Source organism: Centroberyx gerrardi, chromosome 8 (assembly GCF_048128805.1).
Source record: "Centroberyx gerrardi isolate f3 chromosome 8, fCenGer3.hap1.cur.20231027, whole genome shotgun sequence".
Lineage (NCBI taxonomy): Eukaryota > Metazoa > Chordata > Actinopteri > Beryciformes > Berycidae > Centroberyx > Centroberyx gerrardi.
The window spans coordinates 24,729,060-24,755,647 of record NC_136004.1 but is presented as its reverse complement, the minus strand read 5'-3'; the positions used below and the strand labels follow the sequence as shown (position 1 = coordinate 24,755,647).

Below are 26,588 nucleotides of genomic sequence, written 5' to 3'. Positions count from 1 at the left end.
TAGGTATCTATTTATTTATTTATTTTTCTCCACTGAGGCCTTGGGGTGGGGGGGTGGGGGGGGTGGTTGTTCTATGCTGTCAATGTTTGTTTTTCTTTTGTAAACTGAAAATCTATAAATAAAGTGTTTAAAAAAAAAAGTACAAGTACACAAACAAGCTACTCAGTTACAGTAACAGGAGTAAATGTAATTAGTTACTTCCACCCTTAGTGTTGAGAAACATCTAAGTTATCATTTTTGTTTTACTGGTAATGAATTCATGTCATGTTATGCATGAATTGTGGTTTTCCTGCTTCGTGTTTCATGCTTTGGTTGTTTTGATTAGCCAAAATATTCATTTATATTCTTGTTGCCCAAAGGAATATGCATATGCATATTCTGTGTAGGGATTTCACACTGGTGGTGATTTCTCATTGAGAAATAACAATGTGGCTCCTGGGGAAGATCAGGGAGAGCATGGAGAACATCCCCCTAGAGCTGAGTCGTTATGTGGGGAAGAGTGAGGAGGATCTCTGCCTCTCCCCCAGTCTGCACAACAACATCCTCACCCCAGACAAGATCCCCGAGTTCTGTCTGCCGCCGCGCCTCTGCAAGAGAAGCCCTCTGCTGGCAGCTGAGAGACCTCCACCTCACCTGTGCAGCCAGGTACGCAGGAGCCCCACTCCTTCACACACTACACATGTTAAGACGAAGGATGTGGGTGCTGGAAGTCCAGTGCCTCGGAGGGCTAAAAAGAAGCCGTTGCCGTTCTCCGCAGAGGGATACGGCCTGGCAGGGATGTATGAGAGCCCAAACACTCGCCGCAAAGAGTCTCTGTTTCACTCAAAGCGTCCTGCTTACGTCTTAGATAGGCGTAGTCCTATAGCAGCACCCAAATTGAAAAATGAGAGAAACCTGCCCAAGACAACCTCTGGATTCTTCCCTCTGTTTTCATGCAAGAGCCTGTCAGAGACAGGAAGCACAGAGAGCGAAACACCTTCCTCCGATGACTCCTCTCCACTTGGCTCCCCTTACAATGCTAATTCCTCCCTCTCCATGTTTTCAGACAGTGGCTCTCTTAAAGGGGCATTGTCCTGTTCTTCACTAATTAGTACCAGAGAGGAGAGAGGGAGGTGGAGGAGGAGGGGTTCAGCTTTAACAGGCTCTCCCAGTAGCTCAGAGGGAGGCTCGCTCACCCTGCGCCCACCCATCCTCTTCCCACTGGATGCTCTGCACTGCCAGGAGCGGGTCCAGCGTGAGCACATCCTCCCTTTGCCGGCGGGCCACGGCAAAGTCCGCCTCGCCGCCGAGCACACCGCGTCCTCCAACGCCTCTTTCTCATCCCTGTCCACGGTCCGGGTGCGCCTGGTGTCTGTGGAGGGCCTGAGGGACGACGACGACCGACGACCTTTGAACTGCACAGTGAGTGTGTGTCTGATCCCGGGGAAGCTGCAGCGACAGGAGAGCGCCATCATCAGGAACTGCCGCAGCCCCGTGTTCAATGAGGATTTCTTTTTCACAGAGCTCAGTCAGGACAACCTGCTGGTGCTGGAGCTCAGGCTGAAGGTGATGGACAAACCCAGTACTGGGACACTGAGGCGGGGGACCGTGATGGGAGTAATCAATAAACCACTGTCTCAGTTACTGCCTCTGTTAAATGGGTAGAGGAACACACGGTCCATTTCACTGAAATTCAAAAATACAACTGCCATACAACTTATTTTGTGTGCCGTGGACCATTAATTTGATGGGAAGGCAGCAGATAATATGTATAGTAAGAGTATGGTGTTGTAAGATAATTGTAAGCGTATGAGCAAAGCTGGGTTTGGAGAGTGGGGTTGAAGAGAGGGACAAACACTGAGACAAACACTGAGTCACTAGCCCAGTTACTGTGTCTATGAGTGTGTGCTGGGGAGAGACAGATAAAAAAAACAAAAACAGAAAAGAAATCTGTATCTATTATAAAAATGTACATGTTGCAGCTGTCGTGCGAAATTCCCTTCCCTGCTTTTGAACTACTAACCTACAAGCACACAGTATTTCAGTAAGTTGTAGGCAGCATAACTAGTAGTCATAGTGTACATACTATTTTCTTCAGAATATTTTGAGTATCGCTTTTAATCTCCCACCACATGCACCTACATACCAAGGCAAATTCCTTGTATTGTGAAAACTTACTTGGCAATAAACCTGATTCTGATTCTGATTCTATGAGGCCTGACACAATTTTTTGAGGGAAAAAAAATGCTCTTTCAAGCAAGCTGCAGCAGCCACACTGCAGTGTGAACAGTGTCATGTCTGTTAGGTTAGCTTGCTCTAAGACCATGAACAGACAGCTATTTTAGATCTGCAAGTCAAATGAGAGATATTGAGTTGTTAGTTTACATATGACCAGATACAGGTGCATGTGACTTATTACTGTAATCGGTTATCTGCTGAATACTGGCCTTTTGGCTTTCAACATCTGAAGGAATGGTTTAATAACAAGCTGAAAGCCTGTAGCTCTACTGTAGCCCACTGGCTGGCACACACAAAGATTGCTGCATTATGTTGTAGGCCCTGGGCCACCATGTGTGAAAAGAAATAAACAGATAAAACTGCATTACCTTTCCAAGTAGGCTACACAGTATACAATTCAAATAAGCCTCAAGGAATTCTCCATTTATTTTCCCTTTGACAAACACAAAATAATTTCTCATGAACAAGTAATGGCATGAAGTTTAGCAGAACAGTTGCTTTTGAAAAAAGGGTGGTAAATTATTACCTACAATAACATTAACTGCAATGAAACTAAATTGAAACAAAAATATTTTGTAGCACCGCACAAGTAATTACAATCAATGAAGGCTTATTCTTTTGTTATTTTATATTGAAATGGAATCCCTGTCATGTTTAATTCAATGTACTCTGTAATATAATTTTAGATATTAAAAATCCCTTTGGAGAAATTATGCCTTTCTCAGTACTTTGTAATGCTACTTTGTAATATTGATTTTAAACTGTCATAGAGTTTTGTCAAAGCTTCTTGTAGTCTGTAAGTCTAATGTGTAAATGAGGTTAACTATGTTTACAATCTGAAATGTATCAACTGTTTGTTTGATTTATGCTACAACTACGACTACTACTACCACTATTACCAGTGATGCATGCAGTGGTGAATAAGATGGGCAAACTATGACTTCAAGTGGTGATCATAAGGTATCACCACCAATATAAACAAGAGTCAATTTTCAGAAAAGCATTAATTTATGCTTTTCCCCTTAAAAGACCCTACCTTTGTGTGAAGTGAACATCAGAGAAAAATGAAGAAAGGTTGAAGAAAGTTGTTGTTTTTTTTTAACAAAAAAAGATCGAGGGTAGCCTATTTATTGTCCTCCATCCCACCCTTTTACCTGTTCCACACTTCCCCAACTTTTCAACAGTGAGCATATGGGGAGGGCATGACGTCACCGCAGGTCACGTCGAGGCACCGCCCACCGCAGCGACGGGAAGCGAAGCAGCAGCTGTCATCATCCAGTCCACCGAATGTAAACATGGTGACAGAGAGGTGAAAGAAACGGCAACATGGTCTTCGAAAGCGTGGTGGTAGATGTCCTCAATAGATTTTTAGGGGACTACGTTGTCAACCTTGACAGCTCACAACTCAAGCTCGGCATATGGGGAGGTAGCTAAACATCTGAATCACGATTTGTTGTGTTTCTTAGTGTACTTGCCCGCTCACCAAGCTAGCTAGCTAATGCTAACTTACGTTAGCTAACAGGCGTGTGTGAGAGGGTCCTGCAGCTGTCAGCGTCAGTTTATCTGTCCAAAACCGAGTTTAGCTGTCCGGTGTGGACTACAGAGCGCACTCGATTGCCTATAGCTGGTTAGATCAGTCAGCTTTGTTAGTTTCCTAGTGAACCTAGCTGATTTGCTACTGCTAGGCTACTTGCTCAATGCTTTCATGTTCAGAGCTTCAGAAAGATAAACAGGCAGTCCGAAGGGGTCACACCCTTTCACACACAGCCAAGTTGTGACTTGCCACAGTGTTTCATTCAGAGTCCACATTACCAGCTCTACCAGAAAGTCAGAGACACAGGCAGTCCCATACACCATATGGCGAAAGGAGAGGATTAGAGGAAAGACGTCAATGGTGTCAAAATACCTTCCAAATTCAAAGCTTAATGTTGTCACTCCAACAGTCAGCAGTGTTTGGTTCATCTGAGAAGTAAAACAAACGTGCAAGAGTGCAACAATTACAAATGATACACTAAGGTCACAAATTAAATTCCAGTGTGGTCCTTGATTGTAAAAAAAACACCTGCTAGCCTATAATGCAATAAAGGCATGGTCAAACCTGTATCAATTTCATGGCAAATATTCATGTGTTGCTTTTAAGTACAGTCTTGATATAAGGCTTTGCCAGGCAGTGTGTTTTGCCTGTTGAGTCTCAGCCAGTGGAGTGATATCGCCTAGTCCAAAATACAACGCACACTCTGCACAGTAGGTCTCTGGTGGCCTATAGTAATGATTGGTACCTGATGAATGGCCTTAATAATTGATGCATCAGACAACCCTAACTGTTGACCTAAGCCAATAGACAAAGACCAAAGGCCCCCTATTTTGATAAGACCCGATTTCTAGTAGCCTTGTAACACAATACTAATCTATTTGACTTCACGTGATTAGTGAAATGTACATAGTAAAAATACACTAAACAAGTATTCCCTTTGCCACAGGTGATGCTATTCTCACAAATCTTGAAATCAAGGAAAATGCCTTGGTAAGTTGTAATAAAATGCTTTAATCGCAATAATAATAAGCACAATAATATAGAACAATAATTTCATGATGGTTTCATATTATAATAATTGAATGTTCTTTTTTTGCAGAGTCAACTTGACATTCCTTTTAAAGTTAGAGCGGGACATATAGGTGAGGTTCTAGTCACTGCTCTCTGACACACTTTTCTTCCGCTACAGAAGAACACTTTCACTTTGTGTTTCTTTTAACAGGACGGCTAGAGCTGAAGATTCCATGGAAGAACCTTTACACCCAATCAGTGGAGGCGACACTGGATGGTGTTTTTCTCCTGATAGTTCCCACAGCCAGTAAGATCATTCTCTATGTCCTGCTAACTACAACTATAAGATTAAGTACTATGGTAGTCATACTGATTATAGTGTGTACTGTTAATACCTACTGTTTCAGTGAGGGTTAGGTGAGGTCATGCGGTGCTTGAAAAATACCAACCTGCTACATGACAATGCCAACACGATTACTCATGTAACATAGCATTATGGCAGTTTTTTTTTTAAACACTACAGCTCATTTGGTAGTATTTTGCACAATGTCAACTCATTCAGACTCAGAAAAAGAGAAAACAAATGCTAAACAAATTTCAAATCCAGTCTTCTGATTAACAGGCACAACATAATTTAACACAGTAGTCGGACAATGGAACTCTTTCACTTGTTCATGGGGAACTTAACCTAAACACTTTTGTATTGTGTGTTCATGTGTGTTTGTTTCGGTATATTCTGTGTGCTGTGCAGACATATAATCATTTATATTGACCCCCTTCTCTCCAGGTATAAGGTATGATGCAGAGAAGGAGGAGAAGCAGCTGCAGGAGGCTCGTCAGAGGGAGCTGCAGAGGATAGAGGAGACCAAGCAGAAGGCTGCCGAGCAAGGTCAGGGTTCAGCTCCAGCGCAAATTAGTTTGTGTGTGTTCAGCGTGTGTGTGTGTGTGTGTGTGTGTGTGTGTGTGTGTGTGTGCTTTTGCGCACACATGTTTGTGCTTGTGTACCTGCATTCCAGAGACTTTTTTTTTCACAGGTTTCAGAGACATTTTTAGTTTAGTTGTAAAAGAGAATGGGCAGTACACTTTAAGCATTTTACTGCTATGTCAGTTAGCCTAGTGGTTCTCGACCTGGAGGTCGGGACCCCCCATGGGGTCGCAAGATAATTTTGGGGGTTCGCAAGATGATTTATAGGATAGAAAAAAACATATTTCTACTATATACATTTATTATCATATTTCATTTTCGGATTTTTCGCTAATTTTTGCTTTTTTTTCTTGTAAAACACTGAATAGTTTTCAGCCTCTAGGCCTCCTCTGATAATGAAACAACCTGAAAAGGGAAAACTAATCTTTGGTTGAACTGTTCACTACCATATGCAGCCTGTGATGGGGGGGTCACGAGTGGGTATCGTTTCATTTTAAGGGGTCACGAGCCAAAAAGGCTGAGAACCACTGAGTTAGCCAGAAGGGTAGTAAACAGCAGAGAAAGTAAAAAGCAGACAGAACACAGTAGTGTGCAGTAGATGCAACAGCATAGCAGGAGCAGAGATTTGAAGCCATGCGGTCACGGTTTGTCTGGCTGCGAGGTCCTGTGTGATATTTTGGAGCAGCTAAGCCCACAGGTTTCACACATTTATATTTCCTATTTCCTATGGTTTGACACTGCTGAGCCAAAACACGCTGATCTGAGCTGTTTTGTGTGAGCCTGGTGGCAACACATCCACCATGGTCCTGTGCTGAATACTAAGAGAACTGTGTGAATAGGACTTCTGGCTAGTGGTTTTTGGTCCTGAAGTGGAAAACAGTGTTAGGACCTTGCAGTTCATCAGAACAGTTTTTGGGAATAATTGCAGTAAGATAAAAAAAAAATTGAGTTCAGTAGGTTTCATGTATCTGTGTACTGTACTAAGCATTCAAATTTTGAGTCTGTCAACTGATTACTGGTAGGGTGAAAGGATGTAGTGTTTGTGTGTGTGTGTATGCATGCATCCCACTTTGTTTAATTGCAGTTTGTGCACCTGTTGAATTACTCGATATAGTTTCATGTTGCCACAAAATATCCCGTCATTGTAATATCATATTTGTCTGTGTTTTGACAGAGAACCCTAAGATAGAGAAGCAGGACACCTTTGTGGAGAAGCTGGTCACTCAGGTCATTAAAAACCTGCAGGTCAAGATCTCTAACATCCACGTACGCTATGAGGATGATGTGAGTATTCAAGCTAAGTTACCTTAGTGTATGTAGAACAAACGATATATGTGAAAAAAGAGGTAAAAAAGCTCAGCGTGTTCAGACATGATGTCCATATAAGAACAACATGGATCATGCAGACAATAAAAAAAAGTAGCCTTAACTAGTCTATAGCCTTAGCTCTTTCTTTCTTTCCTTTTTTCTCTCAGGTCACTAATCCCAATTGTCCCTTGTCATTTGGAGTGTCACTGAAAAACCTCAGCCTCCAGGTAATGTGTTGTGTTGTCCCTACAGTCAGATAATATGATGTAATAGACAATTAGCAGTTAAGTTGTATTTAATCTTTAATTTAACTTAATTTAATACATTTCATAAATCAAGTTAATCTATTGAAGGTCTTCCTAACTCACTGCTTGTGTGATCTCACAGACCGCTGATGAGAACTGGAAGCCTTGTCTTCTGGATGAGAAGGCCAAGCTTTTCTTCAAGGTTGAAGTTCAACTACTATTTCTGTCAGCTACACCTGTATTTTATAGCCTAAGCTTTTTATTACCGAATTTTGCAGGAAACAGACACCAGACACAGAAAACTCACATTTTCAAAACAGCTTCTCTTGCAATCTAAGCTGATAGAGCCTTTTGGTTACTGGGAAAGGTAATCAACAAAAAGTACCCTGTTTTTTAGGGTAATAAAATACCCTAAAATAATAATAATAAAGTCTACTTCATGTTGTAAATGTTTGGGAAAACCATGACATAACATAGTTCATACATAACATTTAGCAGCCTAACATGCATCATAACTTCATACAAGTTTAGAATTATACAAATTATCAAAAATTCTTTAACTGTTGAATTTGTCAACAATTCATTTTGGGGACCCATTTTATTCTACTGAGTCAATTTTGGGCACAGACCCAGACACTGAAAACCATTACTGCCCTCAGTCATTACTGCTCAGCTCAATATCAGCACCATGGCAAATAACTGCTCTACACTAATTACTTTGTGCTTTAATTCTCAGCTGGTTCAGTTAGACAACTTGTTTGCCTACTGGAACGTCAACTCGGTGCTCTTCTCCAATCACAGTCCAGATGAGGCCCTGGTGAGTCAGCATGTTATTACTGTGAGGCAACAGGACAGTGTTATGCCTTGTCTCCACTGGCTGATTTAGCCCTGTCTCTCTCAAAGCCAGAGTCTCTCTTATGGCAATGCATATCTGTTTCACAAATAAGTGATTGGGAGAAGAATAAAAAAAACTGACATTTCTCTTATTTATTTTGCTTAATTTGTACACTCTTGTCAAGAAACTAAATATTGATTTGCGATGCACAAATGTTCTCATTATTTTCAAATCTGGCTTATTTAGGCCATTCTGCTAATCAATGGAGATGCAACCCAAACCATACTGTACTAAGTCTATCCGCAGATGGGTTGAACAAGTTGATGGAGACAAGGCAATAGTCATAATCTCAATGTGGGCCTGTAGAACAGCGTTAGTCAGCCTGTCATCATTATTGTGCAGCAGAATGGTGTTAAAGTAAGAAATACAGTATGAAAGCCTTTTTCTTAGATCCTTGTATTGCCTCTAACATTTTTCTCTCAGAAATTGCTGGTGAATATTGGAAAGAGACTTCTGCACACCCAGATCAATGCTAATTTCATTGACCATTCTTTTAAACCGCAAAAGCACTTTGCCAGACATAATGGATAAAAGGATTTGTGGATGGGATATTATAATAGTTTCCTTCAGTGATCGACTCTACATCCGTTTATTTTTTAAAGTGTAAATGAACCATCTCTTCCTGTGTGTTTGTTTCTATAGCGATGTCTCCAGAACAGCATGGCGGTCCACAACTCTGTTCCCGTCATCCATGACTTCAGTGAGTGTCGCACTGTCATCCCCTTAGTTAGAATCAGAGCCATCAATTCAGAAGGAGTTGGGCATTTTGGGTCAGCAAGGTCCCAGTAGCTCCTAATGCTTTCTGGTATTATGTTCTACCCTTCAGTGTTGCATCTATATTTTTGGTTACAATGCTTGTGTTTATGCTCAGACTGTGGACCACTGGCTTTGTTGTGAATGCATTTAATTTGCACATCAGATGCTTTTTTTTTTAATTAACCAGATTTTGACACTTCCCTTCAGCCTGCTCACATTGAAAAGCCCACTCAGGCCACCAAATGAAACCCACCCACAGCCACCTGTCACTTGCACTGGCATGACATAAATATTTTGCATGTGCAAATAAATTATGTAAGCTAACTAAACACTGACACGACATCATGAATCAAACAAAATTCAATACTCATATGCTGATTTGCACCAACAGTACAATGTGTGAATCATGCAGTTTGAATCACCACCACCAACGCTTTTTAACAATCTGGATTTTGTTTTGAATATCAATCATAAGCATATGCTACCCTACCCTAACTAAAAATGTAGGTCTGTTTTCCTCCAATGGAAACATAAAGCCTTTTACAGCCCCAAAATACATTAAAACATCATATGTTCAGTACAGTTGTACATTATGGTTTCAATGTACCAGGATTTACACTTACATGTATTTTCTTGTTTCTTGTCCACAGTTTTTCGTCCCATCACAGCAGATGCTAAGCTGCGGATGAATCCGAGGTCAGATGTGGACTTCTCCTCTCCTAAAGTGGATCTGGTGGTCAATCTCAGTGAGGTGGCCATTGAACTCAACAGATCACAGGTAGGTGTGTGTGTGCGTGTGTGTGTGTGTGTGTGTGCGTGCGCGTCTTTGTGTACGTATGTATGTGAATGCCTGGTCGAAAGAGAGCTTTGTAAGAGAGAGAGGGAGAGAGAGAGAGAAGGTAAAGAAAAATGAGATGAGAGAAAATTAGATTAAACTTAAAAGAGGCAAAGAGTTAAAGAAAGAGTTGCTCAGTCATAGCAGCACTTCTGTCTGTACTTGGTGTCATTGATTATCTGCTCACTTTCTGCCCTCTCCAGTACATCAGCATTCTGGAGCTGCTGGGCTCAGTGGATATGATGTCACGGAATCTGCCATACAGGAAGTACAAGCCCGAGGTCCACGTTCACACCAACGCCTACATCTGGTCAGAAAACACTGTATTATAATTCCACCGTTCGCTTTTGGGTGCTAAACACCTATTGGTAGTTGTCATTCACACTCTGTGTTGCATCTCCTCTCTGATCCATTTGACCTTTTGAATTAAAGTGATGTCGAACTTTGGTAGTACCTTGGGTTGTGTTGCTTCCTGGCCATGATATAACCCCAAAATCGGTGATTATCTGTTATCTGTTTCTCGGTGCTCCATGAGAGGCGATTGGAGAATTGCGGTTTTTCCTCTCCATTGTACAGCGAAACAGGTCTCAAAAAACATATGCCGATGGAACAAAGAAAATAGTATGTTTACCAATAATTGTAAATAGGCAAAAATTAGTGAGAGGCGCATTTTTTATGTATTCAGAATCTACTTTATCAAAGTCCTGTCTCCCATCTTTTTTGCTTATTTACAATTATTGGTAAATGTATTATTTTCTTCGATCCTTTGGCACAAGTTTCCAATGATTTCCTCCAGATTTTGGTGTTACACTTGTTCAAACTGAAATGTTTAATAAACATAAAGAAAGCAATTCACTTAAACACAATTCAGCAACATGACTAGCTTTTTATATATATATCTCGAATCTGCTTTGTTTGCATTCATTTATGTGCTAGAAGTGTGATTTTGAGACCTGTTTTGCCATACAATGGCAGTGAATGGAGAGAGAAAAAAAGCAATTCTCCAATAGGCCCTTTTCACATCGTCATGGTAACAGCTTCCATCCTGAGAAACCGGTGCATTACAACTTCCTGTGGCAAGTTTCTTTTTGCGACTTATTGACAAACCAATCCAACAAAAACAACAAAATTGTAATGGTTACTAGCACTAGATACATAATGTAACAAATTTAAAATATTGGGCAGGTTGTGAAGCAATTTAGTGAAGAGGAAGTTGTAATGCACCGGAGAAACAGAATGTGAAAAGGGCCAATCGTCTCTACCGGAGCAACAGTAACACAGAATCGCCGATTTTGGGGTCATGTCACGGCCAGGAAGCTACACAACCCGAGGTTGTGTAGCTTCAACATCACTTTAAGTGGTAGCGAGTGTGCATGATACTGTTGGCTGCCACCATTTACACTATAATTACCACTCGTGTGATCAATGTTCAGTTGTACTCTACTACTAGCATCCTTTATTGGTACACGCTATTGCCAATTGTTAATTAAATATAGTCGTAATTAGGGGTTCAAGCCCCGAAGGGACTGGAAGCCCTATTGTGCTGGTTTATTATTCACTATTGTTCTTCCACGTTGGCGCAAATTCCCATGAGTTGGTACATCGCAGAGACATCAAATTTGGCCCAATGACAGATATTGGTAACCATTATTAGGTCCAGAAAAATGAACCCAATCGGCCTGAAGGTGGCGGTATAATTAAAGGTTTTACGTTAAAGGCCATAACTTCCACACCGTAAGTCTGATTTTCACGAAACTTGGTCCATATTATACAGGTGACCATACTCTACAACTTTGCCATTTGCACACTCAAGGTCCGCCTGGAAAGTTTTTGAGATATTTTGAAAGTTTTGAAAAACACATTTTTAACATCTCCTCTTACACCGTTTGACTGATCACCACCAACATTTTTATGTAGCATCTAGTCCTATCTCATTAAAAGTTGTTAAAAGGTTGTTGATATCTACTGTCGTTTTGAAGATATGAATTTTTAAATTTGAGAGAGAGCGTGGCCTGTCAGCTAAATTGTCGTAACTTCATGACCGGTTGTCCAATCATCACGAAACTTTGTGAACCTGTTCTGATATCATCAATGACCATGTGTGCACAGCTGTTTTAATCTTGAACAGTAGGGGGCGCCACAAATGCGAAAAGTTTATATCTCGTAATCGGCTACATGGATTCGTACGAAATTTGGTTTGCACGATCTAGGGTCATGACACAGTCGATGCATAAAATTTGGTAATGATTGATTAAAGTAGGCGTGACTTATTACAACGAATCTAAATTTCTAGACATTTCACATTCCAAAATTCAAAAAATCTAAATAAATCACCCGTACGTCCTAGAGAGCTGAAATTTTTTCAGCACATCCACTGAATTGTGACAAAAGTTTGCCTCACTGCAACCTATGGTCAATTCAGAAGTCCGTCACTCTATATTTTTCAATATATGCAAAATCAATTAACATCTATATCTCCACAAGTCTTCATTCATATGCTACCAAAATTTTTTACCAAAGTTTTTCAAAGGGTGTTCAGATCGGTGAATCCGCAGTGATATTCAATATCTTGCTGTAATTTGTACTGTAGTGCACAACATTTTCTATTTCATCTAATTTTTAAACAAATTTCACCAAAATATTTGACAATACACTCGAGAAAAGCAGGTTGATGTGTGTGTGTTGTCCCCAACAGTCAAATTGTTGTGAATTTTTTTAGTTTTGTGACATCCCTCTCTCTACCTTCTGCTTGTGAGGTTGGTTTGGCTTACTGGCTCAGGAGCCAGTGGGCGGGGTTGGAGAGGGCGTCAGGAAACTACCTGCACCTGGGTAGTTGTGGCTTCCTTGTTAATATCCCAGTTTTGCACATGTGATGTCATTGTCTCAACTTGTGAGACGGTGTGTGGAAACCATGTCTCCCCAGTGGTACATTCAGTAAGTCACCTTCTCTGGGGATACAAAGGTCCAGGGTTCGAATCCCCAAGTGGCCAAGTCCTACTTGCCAACAATGTAGCAATTCATGCATGTGGTATGTAAATAAATAAATGTAATCAATTTCAATTTACATGTCAGTACCATTCAGAAAAGGCTTGAACCCCTTTCATGGCCGCTTGCGGCTATATTTTGCTTTTGCTGACTGTTTCTACGTGTCTCTCCCTTCCAGGTGGCGGTACGTGATCACAGGCATCCTGGAGGTGGACGTGAAGCCCCGTCTCCACATGTGGTCGTGGGAGCACATCCGCCAGCACCGGCAGACGGTGAAGCGCTATCGGGAGCTCTACAAGGCCAAGATCACCAACAAGAAACCCAGCGAGGAGCAGCTCAAAGAGCTGGAGGTGGGACAGGAGGAGGAGGGAGGTGGACAGGGAGGGGTGGAGGAGGTGGAACGGGGGAAGGAGAGGAAGACGGAGGAGGAGGGTTGATGGGAAATGAGGTTGTGGAAGGAGTTGGTTGGAGGCCGGAGTAAAAAGAAGTGTCCTCCATAAATTGATTATATTTGACCAGCTCGCCCAGCTAATCTTACCTGCCCAAATAAGTTTTGGTATATTTATTTCTGTTGCTGTGATGCACTAGTCTCCTGTTCTAACCTGCTGTTTATTGTCGATGATCAAATGATTTTATGCTGTCAGACACCGAAAGTTTGTTATTGAACTACGGTGACCATAATTCATTGCACCTGTGCCCATACTCGAGTCGCACTGACAGCGTTGACATACTGAATAGAGAGGAAAAGTCTGAAACTTAGCCTCTACAGTGTTAGCTGACTATTATACTCCATCTAATCGCTAGTTTGGTGAAGCAAATATGAGATATTGTACAGCTAATTATAAATGTGTAACCTTCCTAGCATGTCATGTCTTTCATAGACACATTTTATCCCAACCATAGCACTAGGCCTATTTTATTTTATTTTTTTATTTATGGCATCTCAGTCTTCTATGGTCTGTCTTCTGCAAGCCTGTTATTTTGGTACAATGTAATTACTTGCTACAAAAACATTCAGTTTCCACCTAATCCAGTATTCAATCCTACAAAGAGATTGAACTGAATTTTAAATCAATATTTTATTTACAGGAACAAATTATGCCTCTCCTCCTCAATTTATTGGATCAAAACTACCTTTTAGCTGAGGTCTATTCTTATTTTTTCCCCCTCAGTCTCCCAGTCTCTCCTCTGCTCTGCAAGCATAGTCTTTTCCTGATGTGATTGATAATGGACATTAAGTAATTGATGCATTCCCACAAGGAGTAGCCAGGAGCTGCTAAAAGCTCTAATCGATACGTCTTCTATCTCTTTCCTCAGGAGCCTGAGAGGACGCTGGATATTTTTAACATCACATTGGCCAGACAGCAGGCTGAGATGGAGGTAAAGCTTGCTGATCAAAGATACAGTTTCTGGATCTATATGATTATCTGGGTCTTGCCCTCATCTTTCATGTTGTATCTCTATCTCACATGCAGCTACAGTATGCATGTGCATGCACACAGACACACACACACACACACACACACACACAAAAATATCAATCTAGTATCACCGTTGTGTCGCAACACAATTTCTCAGCTCCTTGTTTAGCTCAATTCTATTTATTATTATTATTATTATTATTAATATCTTTTATTGTTAATGTCATCCAGAGTCCTTGTATCTCCAAAATTCTACTTTTCAACTTTTTCGTTTTTTCCCCCATTTAATGCCCTTAGATTTAAGAAATATTTAAAAATTTAAAAAAAGGATATATAATGCCTCTTCAGGAATCTGCTGCCATGTTCACACTAATAAACCACATGACCATGCCAAAGTGATAGAAGGCCGAGCACTAATCAACCAGTGTTAACACCAGTTAATAGCAGTTGCAGCTTGTGGTTGAGGTTTTGGCTCAAGTGTTATACTTACTTACTGAGTCTGACTTGACTTGAGTCTTGTCTCTCAACAGCTGGTTAGAGATTCTTACCTAATCATGGCTTCCCTGAACTTTGCAATAGACTGCTGTTATATATGCATACAGTGTTTCCCATAGAATGTTACATTTGGGCAGCCTGGCCAGCTAAATTAACAGCCTACCAAGTAAAGTTTTGTTTTTATTTATTTATTTATTTATGTTTATTTTTATTTAGCCTTTATTTTACCCGGAAGTCCCATTGAGATTCAAAATCTCTTTTACATGGGAGACCTGGCCAAGAAATGGCAGCAGGGGTTACACAATAAACATACAATAAAATAGAAAATACAGAAATAGTAAAATATGTACAATAAAAAAAGCTCACAATTTAGATCAGAAACAGGAGCACACATCTTTCATAAGACTGTGAATAGTTTGTTTGAACTGATTTAGGGGAATAAAATGGTCAAGCTTGAGATTGTTCTAGGACCAGGGTGCAATAATGGATTCATTTTGTTGTGCCATGATGCATTAAGCTGGTGATTCTCGCTGATTAAGTTTTCAAACAATCAAGATTTAATGCTGCCAAGTGCCAAAAGCGGTTTAGTGAACTACAGTGACTATAATTCATTGCTCGTATGATGCAGTGCATCTCTGCTCCTTCGAGTCGCCGTCTCTGTGCTGCTGACACAAACTGAATGGAGAGACAGTTTAAACGTAGCCTCGAGAAGCAGATGGAAGTATAATAGTTCCCGATGCCACTGAAGTAAACTGACAACCTGTAGGAAACACTGTATGCAGTTTTGTGTTTTAATAAATTTGGGTGTCAGGGTAAGACATTACATTTCTAATTTTGTCCCAGGGTGAAAAAATTGGGAGCTCCTGACCTAGTCTTTTTCTTCCCCAGGCGAGCAAGGCGGGCCTGCGTATCTACCGTCCAGGGGTGAAGATGGAGGAAGAGGAGTCTCCGGGTTGGTTCAGCTGGATGTGGAACTGGGGAGGAGAGGCTGATGCACCGGTTAAAGACATGAAGACTGGAGGTAGGATATAGAAAAATAGATATCAGGATATCGGGAAAGACACACAGACCAAGAATAATATACATGTCTGGGAAAATAAGATAGAAGCAAACTGCTTCAGTATATTTTTATAATAACAGTCTATCTAATTAATAAGTTAGCACAAGGTTAGATGGAAAAAAGGTTATCAAGCTAATGCTTTTCTTATTCCTCTATTTCTTGCAATTGCATTTACTCCCTCCTGTCTTGCCTCTGTCTCAGGTTTTGATGAGCTGATGACCTCAGGTGAGAAGTCCAAACTCTACACTGCCATTGGATACAGCGAGACCGCTTGCAATCCCAACCTGCCAAAGGATGTGAGTCACTACCTTCCCCAAGACCCAACCACCAACTAATATTACACTTTTCTCTTTTCACCCCACATTATTACTAAAATCAAACTCCTTATATTAGATGCATTGATTATGTATCGTTAACATATACACATACACATGCACATAAAATATGTGTAGTCATAAACTCTCATCATTTCTTTGTTGTAGTTTGAGGACATGAAGGTCAACTTCCACATGGAGAAGCTGTCTGTGTCCATCAAAGACGACAAGGACAAGAATGAGATCATCAAGCTGACTGTCGGAGAGCTCATGTCCATGCTCACACAGAGACCCGGAGCACAAGCCATCAAGTTTGTCCTTATTCTTCCGCCTAAAGCCTGGTTTCTCAGACTGGGGGTCTAGGGCTGTTGGTCATGAGCTTTTGTCTCTGGTAGGCCACTGCATGGCCTTGATAGTGCTAATATGTTTTAAAGAGCCTCGTCTCTAGGGCAAAGTATACGTTTGTGGTTGGAACATGTGCTGTATATGCTAGACGATTCTTTGGTGATCATAACAACTGATATGAAATGACAGTTGACACATTATTTCATTATATCTAAACATGTCTTAAAGAAACCCATCATCACTGGATAGACCTAGTTAGGCATTTATTTGCCCAAACCTGATGGGCTGATTTTGGCTGAATTTCTCACTTAATTGCTCGGGAGTGAGGCAGCTCAGATTAGAAAAATAATGCTAAAAACAACTGTTATCAGCCAATTATCATTAGAACATATCATAAGCGGTTTCTGGCATTAGTAGAGTTTTGCAAACATGGGAGCCACCCTCGAGTTGAAAGAAAGCAGCACACCAATAAAGTAATAAAAAAGAATATAACAAAAAAGACGTCACCTCATTTTCACCAATTTATTTTTTGGCCATTTATTTATTTTTTGCCTGGAGCCACCCTGTTGCCCCAAATACCAATACTAATATCTCCTCCTTCCTCCTCCTGGTGGTTCTGACATTCATTTTGTTTTTCCCCTCCTTCATCCAGACTCACAGCCAAGCTCAGCCTGTTCGAGGTGACGGGCCTGGCCAGTAACCGCCCCGCACCCACCCTCCTGTCATCAAGGAAGGCGGCCACAGGAACAGGCACCCCGCTGCTTAGCATCCTGTTTGAGACCAACCCTTTGGATGAGAGCGCCGACCAGCGCCTCCATGTAGAGTCACAACCCCTGGAAATCATCTACGACGCTGTGAGTGGTGTGTGTCGGTGTGCATGTATGAGCATGACGAAACATGACAGGGTACATGTCATATTTTTTCTTTGTGTGTGTTTGTCCCCGTAGGTAACAGTGAACAGCATGTCAGCGTTCTTCATGCCCCCTGAAGACCTGCAGCTGGACGAGCTAACCAATGCTACGCTGATGAAACTGGAGCAGTTTAGAGACCGGACATCGACTGGTCAGTCACACATCCATGTATCCATGTATATGATATATCAGGGATAGATTTCTAGCCTGGTTCCAGCCCTCCAAAGCACCAGTGTTAACGTTGGTAATTCCTTGGTTTCACTTGTAATTCACTGTGGATATTCTGGCATTTTGATTGGGTTATTCAATTTATGGGCAGGGCCTTGATGATGGCCTAATCAAACAGCGCAATGGAAGAAACTCCATAAGCAATTGTAGATGAAGATGTAAACAACAGTCCTGCAATAGAAGCCACAATTAAAAAGCTAAATATATCTTCTCTAAAAGTCGAGCAGTATACACTTTCAGGAAAAGGATGCTTTTGGTATCTTGCCAACAGACTCTGCTAAAAGCTTAATCTAGTTCAAGTTTATTTATATAGCGCTTTAAAAAAAGTGCTTTACAGAGATTGGTTATAAAAGACAAGAATACAAATGCAAGGAATAAAACAAGACAAGAATAAAAATGCAAGAAGAATAAAAACACGTAAGATTTTTCAGACCCAGATTTTTCAGGGAGACTATTCCACAGTTTAGGAGCTGCTATGGAAAAGGCCCTGTCACCAGTTTTCTTTAGCCGAGACCGTGGAGGTCCACGACAAAGGTCCGCTAGCCATCCCACTAGTGCATGAAGACATGGGTAGAGAAAGGCCTACTGTTATGGCCGTGTCTCCCTGGAAGCACTCGCTACTAACAAACACATTCATCACATTGCACATTTCTTATCAGCACACGCAAATGCATTTTCTCTTACAGGCCAGCTCTCAGTCACTGAATCGGCCAGACTTTGGTGTTGTTATTGATTTGCTGGGAGTGTTTGCTGAAATTGCAAGCTCTTTTTCCACAATGCCCTGCGGCACACCGATGGTCTTACGCACATTCCACAGGGCTACATGATCAATATGTCATGTTGTGATTTAGTGATGCGCATTTAAAAGATTTTTCTTGATCGACTCAAGTTAATGAACAATGATCGATGTTCAGACAAGTTTGATCAACACGATTAGTACGATAAACATTTGTTGATCGAATTTCATGAACTTTCATATTGTGATTATATTGAAAGATACAATGTTTGCAGTATTATAGTGATAGAATTTTAATCTTGCCCAGATGTTCTGAACTGGCTACCTTCCAGTCATATGCCGACTGATCTTATATGTACTGACTACACACTGTAATGTTATTGTAATGGTGGTGTTGCTGGATGTTGTCATCAAAACACAGGAACTTCCGTAGCTGAACGTATTTGATCTGAAGGCTGTTTTTTTTTTTGCTGTTGTTCAGCTTGTGGTTATTACTGATATGTCATTGATGTTTTGTTTTTCAGGCCTGATGTATGTGATCGAGACACAGAAGGTTCTAGATCTGAACGTGAACCTGATGGCGTCCTACGTCATCGTTCCACAGACGGGCTTCTACGATGCCACTCAGAACATCATGCTGCTGGACCTGGGACACTTCAAGGTAAGAAAGGGTAAAGCTTTGACATGGGCCTGGAAATTTGAACCCCGCACAAAAAATTTGGTTCAAATCCAAACTGAACCCCACTAAAAAGCCTTTATTGTCATGGCTTCAAACCAATGTTGTATTGTGTTGTCAGGTGTCCAGTCAGAGCAGGAAGAATCTGCCCCAGCTGTCTGTGGGCAGCAACATTAAAGACATCATTTCCAGAGCCTACGACATCTTTGACGTACAGCTGAGCAGCCTGCAGTTTCTTTATAGCAAACCAGGTACACACACACACACACGAGAGCTTGCACACATCATGCCTCTCACAAACAATGTCTGCACAGACTATGCAGCACACTAGTGAATTCCCCCCCCCATAAATACTAATTCAGAGCACTGAAATAAACTGAATTGCCATACAAAGGTTTATATGTACACACATTCTGTAAAGTCCACTTCGACTGGAAAGCCTGTTAGCTGCACCTTGTATAAATAAAGAAAATAACACACGCAACTGAATACATTTTCTCACTGTTGCATTATCTGTTCATTATACCTGTTTACTAGACAGGTTTGCCTGGAAGTTTCACACTGGGGAAAATATTTGACCATCCATACACAACCTCACAACAGGAGTTATTTTTCTGTGTGTCTGTGTGTAGAATAAAAAGAGATGTCACTGAACATAAGCTGGTAACTGTTTTTGTCCTGTGTGTGATAGATGGGGACTGGAAGAAGGCCCGTAAGCAGAAGCAGTCGTCGCTCCACATCCTGGAGCCAGTGGATGTGAAGGTGTTGTTCAGCAGGGCCATGGTCGTCACAGACTCCCGCATGGCAAAGTATGTTTGGAGTGTTTCCACCTACGTACATCCAAAACTGTCAAGTAGTCTTTTTGATCCGCACTGAATGTGCTTAGAATTTGTATAATTGAGTATTAGAGGGACGATCTGCTTATCTCACGCACGATACGATTCGATATGCGATATGGGGTCCATGATTCGATACAACCACGATACGATGTAATAAATAAAAGTTCAATGACAACAAAGTATGACTGTCCAGAATTAGGTTTATTTCTGAGCCACAAATCTTTCTAGCAATGGCATTGGCTTGCTAGAATGTAAACAACAATTTAAAAATATTCTGTTAAAAATAATAGAATTTCCATGGAGAGCTTCTCATTTGTGATTACAACAGCAGAATAAAATGGAGCGAATATCGTGATTCATTCTTCTGCCACGCGATACTTATTGACACATTTTTGTATCGTGATATATTGAATTTTGATATATTGTCCCATCCCTATTGAGCATAATTGATAGTCATTTTGAGAATGTAATCCAGTGTGTAAATGGAAGACACCCAGACACACGCACACACACACACACACTTCTGACAGTAAGGATGTTTGGCAGTCTTTACTTTTAGAAGTGACCTTTTTAGGCTTAAGTTCAAGATCATAGGTTTGTATGTGCATCTATGTGTATGTGTTTACGTGTTTGCATATGCGTTCCAGGTTTAAGATCTCTGGAGAGCTTCCTCTGCTGTCTCTTCGTATCTCCGATGATAAGGTCCGAGGCGTTCTGGCGCTGATAGAAAGCATCCCACTGCCTGAGAGCAGACCTGCCCCACGCAGCGCTGCTCCACACTCCACTCCAAAGGTAAGAACGGCAGTGTTTCCCCGCAAAAAGTGCTTTTAATGTGCCTGTTTGGGAAATCAATACGTGGTGGACCTTTCTGAAATTGGGGTGGGTCACTATAAAAAAAAAAAAAACAAGCATTGGTACGCAAATACTCACCCACACCTACAAATTTATCACAAATCTATTAATTGACGATGTGCTTTAAAGGTGCAGTACCACACCAGCTTCACATCAGTAAATAAAATCATTGCTGACTGTGCCATATTTGAGTGACTAGTTTGAGTAGTCACTTGAAAATTTCTCTGTTAATTATGAACAAGAAATATATCCCATTATGCCATATAGTACAAACATCTGTTGTAACTCTTAATAGAGGATGCAGGAGTCTTAGGGACAGAGGAGAAGCAGTTCATAATAGAACAAATGAATATTGATTGATGATTAGAATGTAATTTGATAAAAAAAACAATTAAATGAATTCAGTGTGTTATTGTGAGCGCTTTCTGTTGGTGTGACATGGTTGGGTGTTATTTCCCCTTCAGCCAAAGCAGTCGTTCACCCCCCAGCTCACGCCCAGGAAACCTCCTAACGTAGCCGACCTGCGCTCCTCGCTCATTTTCGACTCATGTGAGACCCTCAGCATCACCTCATTAGGTGAGACTTACACACACACACACACACACACACACGCTCTGCACACTAAAACATAATCTCTATCTCTTTCCTTCACTCTCTGCACCCCACATGTGCTCAAACACACACACACATTGTGCCAAATACCTGTATCTTTAACATTGTATGTGTGTGTGCCTGTGCGTGTCGGTGTCTGTCTTTTTTTCTGTGTGTGTGTGTGTCTGTGTGTGTGTGTGTGTGTGTGTGTGTGTGTGTTTCTCTGTGTGTCTGGCCACCCCCAGGTTCTGAGGAGGACTTGTTCTACGATGCTCCCAGCTCTCCCATCGGTGATCAGCCGTTCTTCTCGGACAATCCCAGCCCGCTGCAGCGCTCCGACTCGTTCAAGAGGAGAAGTCTGGTCAAGAAGGATCCTCAGAAGAACATGACCGACTTCCTCATGAAGTTTGAGATCAGTGAGGTACGGAACAGTCAGAGGGGCTTTCCATTGCTGACCCAAGCTAATACCCAAGTATCCCGTGCAGGATTATTAATTAAATATATATTTTAAATAGGGATGGGATGGTATATCGAAATTCAACGTATCGCAATACAAAAATGGGACAATACGTATCGTGGGGCAGAAAAATGAATCGCGATATTAGCTACGTTTTATTCTGCTGCAGTAATCACAAATGAGATGGTTTGCCCATCACAATTTCACAAGCTCTCCATCGAAATTAGATTATTTGAATTTAGTAATAACATTTTTAAATTGTTGTTTACATTCTAGCAAGCCAGTGCCATTGCAGGAAAGATTTGTTGCTCAGAAATAAATATAATTCTGCCCAGTCACAGTTTGTTGTAATTGAACTTTTATTTATTCATATTGTATATTGAATTGTATCGTGAGATAAGCATATCGTCCCATCACTAATTTTAAATATATATAATTTTTTAGGCTTAATTGTCCTTTTTTTTTCTCCTCCACGTCGTACTCTATTCACTCTTACTCCTCCTCCTCCCCCGGTTTCTGCTCCCCCGTTTTTATTCTCGTCCTGTCCTTCCCCTTCTCCTCCTCTTCATCCTCTTCTGTCTGTCTAGTTGTCTGTGCAGCTGTGTCGTCTGTCCGGGGGTCAGGAGGTCACGGTGCTGCACTTGGACATCGAGGGTCTGGGCACGGAGCTGGAGCTACGCACCTTTGACATGACATCATCCACCTTTCTTCGAGAGATCTGCCTCAAATGCCCAGAGTACAAGGGTCAGTAGATGCTCACAGAGCTGTGGTTCACATCACTTTTAATTCATTTCAGGAGATGGATTTTCATCAAAATTCAAATATTGACTAAACTTTTGTGAGGAGAAGATTGTCATTACTAACTTTTTAATAAGCAATTGAGAATTTGTCAATAGTATTGGTTGCTATTGGCTGCTGTTTGTAGTTCTTATGTTTTATTTACTTGTTGTCTGTAGATTCTGAAGAGAAGGAGGTTCATCTGATCACCACTCTAGACAACACAGAGGATGACAAGCTCACCCTGGAGTACACTAAGGTACTTGTGATACTGTACAATACATGGAAATAGGAGCCATTCGAATGCATTCCATTTCATAGTCTCAAAAAGAGTCAGTGTCCCAAACAATTTCCATCCTCAAATGGTGTTGTTGGGTAAGTAGCTGACTCAGTGAGCATTGTGTGTCTTTTCCAGGCTGATAAGAATGGTCCCGAATTCAAGTCTCAACACAAAAATACAGAGCAGCTCATCAAGGTGAGGAAATCGCTCAGTAATTAATCAGAATTGGTCAAGTAATAAGATTTAGATGCTCTTATGTTTTTCTTTTTAACTATGTCAGGTATAGTCAAGAAAAATGAGGTGTTAGTTTATGCTGTATTCTGTTCTGTATTCTTATATATAACTGATGATAACAGTGAAACTTCAATATTTGAAAACCAAACTTAACTTTATCTTTATCAATTCCATTTCTCCACTTCGTGATTCTCTCAAATTAATAATAAAAATAACAATGAGACAAATTGTACTGTAGCATTTTTCAAAACACAGTCACAAAGCACTTAACAAGGTAGATGCCATTCTTTCTGCTCTTCCCTACTGTGCCTAACTGAGTATGAAAAAATGAGTCTTGGCATCCTTTAGTGTTATAACTTTATATTCCCCATCAGGTGAACTTCTCATCCCTGGATATTCATCTCTATACGGAGGCTCTCCTCAACGCCATGAACTTCCTCAACAGCCTTGTTCCTCCATCCACCAAGAAGGAGGGAGGGCAGGAGGAGCTTCCCACCATCCAAGAGGAGGACGAGGGAGAGGGAGAGGGGGAGGAGGAGGAGAAGAAGGAGGAGTCTACTGTGGCCAAGAAACGTAAGTTACTAATAGTATTGTTATACCCTGTTGTTATCTCACATTTTTTAACCTCATTGTTATACTAGTAAGATCAATGGAAAGCTAATAGAAATGTTTTGATGTTTCATAAAATGGTTTTGATGTGTTTTGTGCAATGTCAAAGGATATATCAAGTTAAGTTGATCGATAATAATTAACCCTGTCAATGCTGAGCTATTTCTCTTCATCCCCATAATCTCTTCTCGGTCTTGTTCACCTTCTGTCTCTCTTCACTTGTTCTCTTTCTTCTCTTTCTTTTCACCTTTTCACCCCAGCTTCTAAGAAATCAAAGTTTGAAGACGTGGTGAATCTGCACATCAGAGCTGATCTCAACTGTCTGAAGGTTTTCATCCGAGGACAGAAAGCCAGGATCTCAGAGATCAGTATTGAAGGTACAGAAGCCTCCCCCCCCTGCCATGTGGTCTGCCTTATTTGGGTTTCTCGTAATTGAGGAAGAAGCTTATCTGGATTATTGTAAACAGGATTTGGCATTTATATCCACCAACTCAAAAACAGAGTACTTAAGTATCCACCAAAATTGTGCGAGTGCAATCAATCAATTATCAGCAGCACACTGATTGTAAGCTGCATGCCAGAATCATCACATTTAATAAGCCCTAAATTTGTTTGTGTGTTTGCGTGTGTTTGTGTGTGCATGTGACCAACAGTAATTCATGCATCCACCCTGTTTTTGTCCCAGTTACCACTTCTCATCAAATCCTGAAGGCAATATTGCCTACCTCAGTTGCCTCAAAACGTTGTGTAATGTACAATGGTCTTAAGGTGCAACAATTTGCATCAAGTTTCTTATTTTTGAATTGCTCCACAATGCGTTGCACATGTCAAGTATGCCATCAAGTGGAAAATACAAATAAATGCTTTATCAGAAGAGAGAGAATTTATGTGAGTTATGAGTTTTAAGATTTCCAACCAACAAATGTTGTGATGTTGTAACTCTCCAGGTCTGGTTTCTGAGGTTCTGATGAGGAAGAAGGAGATGGAGGTTCTGGCCAACCTGAGGAACATCATCATCCTGGACTGTGACAAAGAGGCCCTGTACAAGAAGGTACGGTCAGCAATTGCAATGCAGTTTTCCTCTTACTTGTCCCTTTGTTCTGAAAATAATCATATTCTATCCCCGCTAGTCCTTAGCATTGTATTTTTTTTTTTAATCCCTTGCACTGTTTTTTACTAGTTGTGATTCTGGGATTTTATGAATGTTGACTTATTCTACTGTTGCACTTAGCACAAGTTGTTCTGGATAAGAATATTAGCTTCATTCCTACATTCTAACTTTTAAATTGTTAAAAAAACAACAACCTGCGAACACAGCTTGTAGTGATTTGGCATACAGTACTCAAGAATATACAATAATTTTGATTATGTTCTTTATTTATATAGCACTTTTTAAAAAAATCAATGTTACAAACTGGTTGATATTTAATAAACATCAAATGACTGATGATGCCATGTCAATATATCAAAAGTTCTGTAGTAGACTTCCTAGGTGTAGCAGCCAATTGACCATTCAGTTATAGCTCTATCCATTCTAATTCTGTTCTTGCTGTATTGTCTCTCATTTTCCAGGCGGTGTCCATAGCGGATAAGGAGGTGTTTGCCTTCCGCATGGTGAACTATACAGATGCAACAGAAGGAGATGCGTATCTGGACATGTGTAAAGTAGACACCTCTGTCACGCTGACTGTAGGATGCATCCAAGTCATCTTCCTCAACAAGTTTGTCTCCTCCATACTGGTAAGAATCTACGCACACATCCACACCATAACTAAAGAGTTTATAAGCGGGTCTTATGTCATTCAGTTTGCCTATGCGGGTGTTCGTTGTAGGACCCAACAGATGTAACTGGTTGTAACCCAGTTCTATTTTAACATGCACAAGCTTTGTCTATGTTTTTAACAATTTCACCATGAAATAGCCATCTGAATAAAGGCTTTTAAACTTTTTGCCAGAAGAGTGCCTTGGGCCTTTCTTCTTTTTTGACCTTTTGTGTTCCCTACCAAAGAGCACCTTCATCACACCTGTTTGAACTTCCGAGCACTCCGGACCTTTTCTTTCTGAACTCACAAAATTGAGTTTTGGCAAATTACATATGGTAATTTTATAGATATTTTCATTTTCTGTATGTTACACCATTGAAAGAAAATAGCAAAAAAAAACAATATGTGTGTTCTGGTCCAGGGTTTGAACCGGAAAGAGTAAGAGCAATGATTCATGTTAAATTATAACACTTTCAGATTCCGATCCATAAATGATCCATAAAAATTTGTATTAGTTGGGACTTAATTCACACTATAGTTTACATAAAAAGTGTACTGATCTTCTCTCATTAACTTTCTATTGAGGGATATTCACCACATATTTATACTTAGTCTTTTATTGTGTTTTTCAGTTTTCTATTACAGTAGATGTCCTGCTTTCCCATCTTATGACATAGAGGACTGTAGTGTAGATACATGTTAAAACTTTCATTCTCAACTTCAGTATGTTGCCATTTTGAAACAAAATCATCTTTGTAACCTACATGTTTCTTTTCCCCTTTTCCCATTTCTTCTTCCTCATCCCTGATTCAACTCCCATTCCTTCCCGTCCTACGCTCTTTCACTGGCCCTTTTTTCATCAGGCGTTCATCAATAACTTCCAGGCGGCTAAAGAGGCCCTGGCTGAGGTGACAGTCCAGGCTGCAGAAAAGGCGGCCACAGGTGTGATGGAGCTGGCGGAGCGCAGCACGCGGATCGCCCTGGAGGTCCACTTCAACGCACCCGTCATCTTCCTCCCCCAATCCTCCTCTTCCACCAATGTCATTGTAGCCGATCTGGGTCTGCTGTCCGTCAAGAACCATTTCGTCAAGGAGCCGTCCAAAACCCACGTTAAGATCCCGCCCGTTGTGGATATTATGACAGTGGGACTGAGCGACCTCAAGATGTATAGGTGAGAGTGAAGCTGTCTTTAATGTCCCCATGAAATGAACTCCCATTACTTTTACTTCCTGGAAAACACAGTATATTTAATGGTGACCTCATGCTGCACCAGTAGGAGTACATATACA

At 40.9% G+C, this 26,588-nt stretch overlaps 2 protein-coding genes across 3 annotated transcripts in view; both read left to right on the top strand.

The window, feature by feature from the left end:
• Positions 1-315: 315 nt before the first annotated feature.
• On the top strand, positions 316-1,644 carry LOC139928040 (C2 calcium-dependent domain-containing protein 4C). The gene has a single exon (XM_071920383.2). The coding sequence runs from the start codon at positions 427-429 to the stop codon at positions 1,642-1,644; it is 1,218 nt and encodes a 405-aa protein (XP_071776484.2). The 5' UTR covers positions 316-426.
• Positions 1,645-3,511: 1,867 nt separating this feature from the next.
• vps13a (vacuolar protein sorting 13 homolog A) overlaps positions 3,512-26,588 on the top strand; it is a 56,437-nt gene continuing 33,360 nt past the window's right edge. For both annotated transcript variants that reach the window (XM_078284987.1, XM_078284986.1), the window contains exons 1-33: positions 3,512-3,643; positions 4,698-4,741; positions 4,851-4,893; positions 4,974-5,069; positions 5,550-5,651; positions 6,862-6,971; positions 7,163-7,222; positions 7,383-7,442; positions 7,977-8,057; positions 8,778-8,835; positions 9,542-9,669; positions 9,930-10,036; positions 12,890-13,061; positions 14,029-14,091; positions 15,516-15,648; positions 15,889-15,983; positions 16,170-16,312; positions 16,999-17,200; positions 17,294-17,408; positions 18,746-18,882; positions 19,019-19,148; positions 19,589-19,706; positions 20,384-20,528; positions 21,053-21,164; positions 21,425-21,600; positions 22,224-22,380; positions 22,593-22,672; positions 22,829-22,888; positions 23,302-23,500; positions 23,797-23,913; positions 24,484-24,587; positions 25,109-25,276; positions 26,163-26,470. In XM_078284987.1, the coding sequence (XP_078141113.1) occupies positions 3,544-3,643; positions 4,698-4,741; positions 4,851-4,893; positions 4,974-5,069; positions 5,550-5,651; positions 6,862-6,971; positions 7,163-7,222; positions 7,383-7,442; positions 7,977-8,057; positions 8,778-8,835; positions 9,542-9,669; positions 9,930-10,036; positions 12,890-13,061; positions 14,029-14,091; positions 15,516-15,648; positions 15,889-15,983; positions 16,170-16,312; positions 16,999-17,200; positions 17,294-17,408; positions 18,746-18,882; positions 19,019-19,148; positions 19,589-19,706; positions 20,384-20,528; positions 21,053-21,164; positions 21,425-21,600; positions 22,224-22,380; positions 22,593-22,672; positions 22,829-22,888; positions 23,302-23,500; positions 23,797-23,913; positions 24,484-24,587; positions 25,109-25,276; positions 26,163-26,470 (3,923 nt within the window). In that variant the 5' untranslated portion in view covers positions 3,512-3,543. The remainder of the gene's footprint in view (positions 3,644-4,697; positions 4,742-4,850; positions 4,894-4,973; positions 5,070-5,549; positions 5,652-6,861; positions 6,972-7,162; positions 7,223-7,382; positions 7,443-7,976; positions 8,058-8,777; positions 8,836-9,541; positions 9,670-9,929; positions 10,037-12,889; positions 13,062-14,028; positions 14,092-15,515; positions 15,649-15,888; positions 15,984-16,169; positions 16,313-16,998; positions 17,201-17,293; positions 17,409-18,745; positions 18,883-19,018; positions 19,149-19,588; positions 19,707-20,383; positions 20,529-21,052; positions 21,165-21,424; positions 21,601-22,223; positions 22,381-22,592; positions 22,673-22,828; positions 22,889-23,301; positions 23,501-23,796; positions 23,914-24,483; positions 24,588-25,108; positions 25,277-26,162; positions 26,471-26,588) is intronic.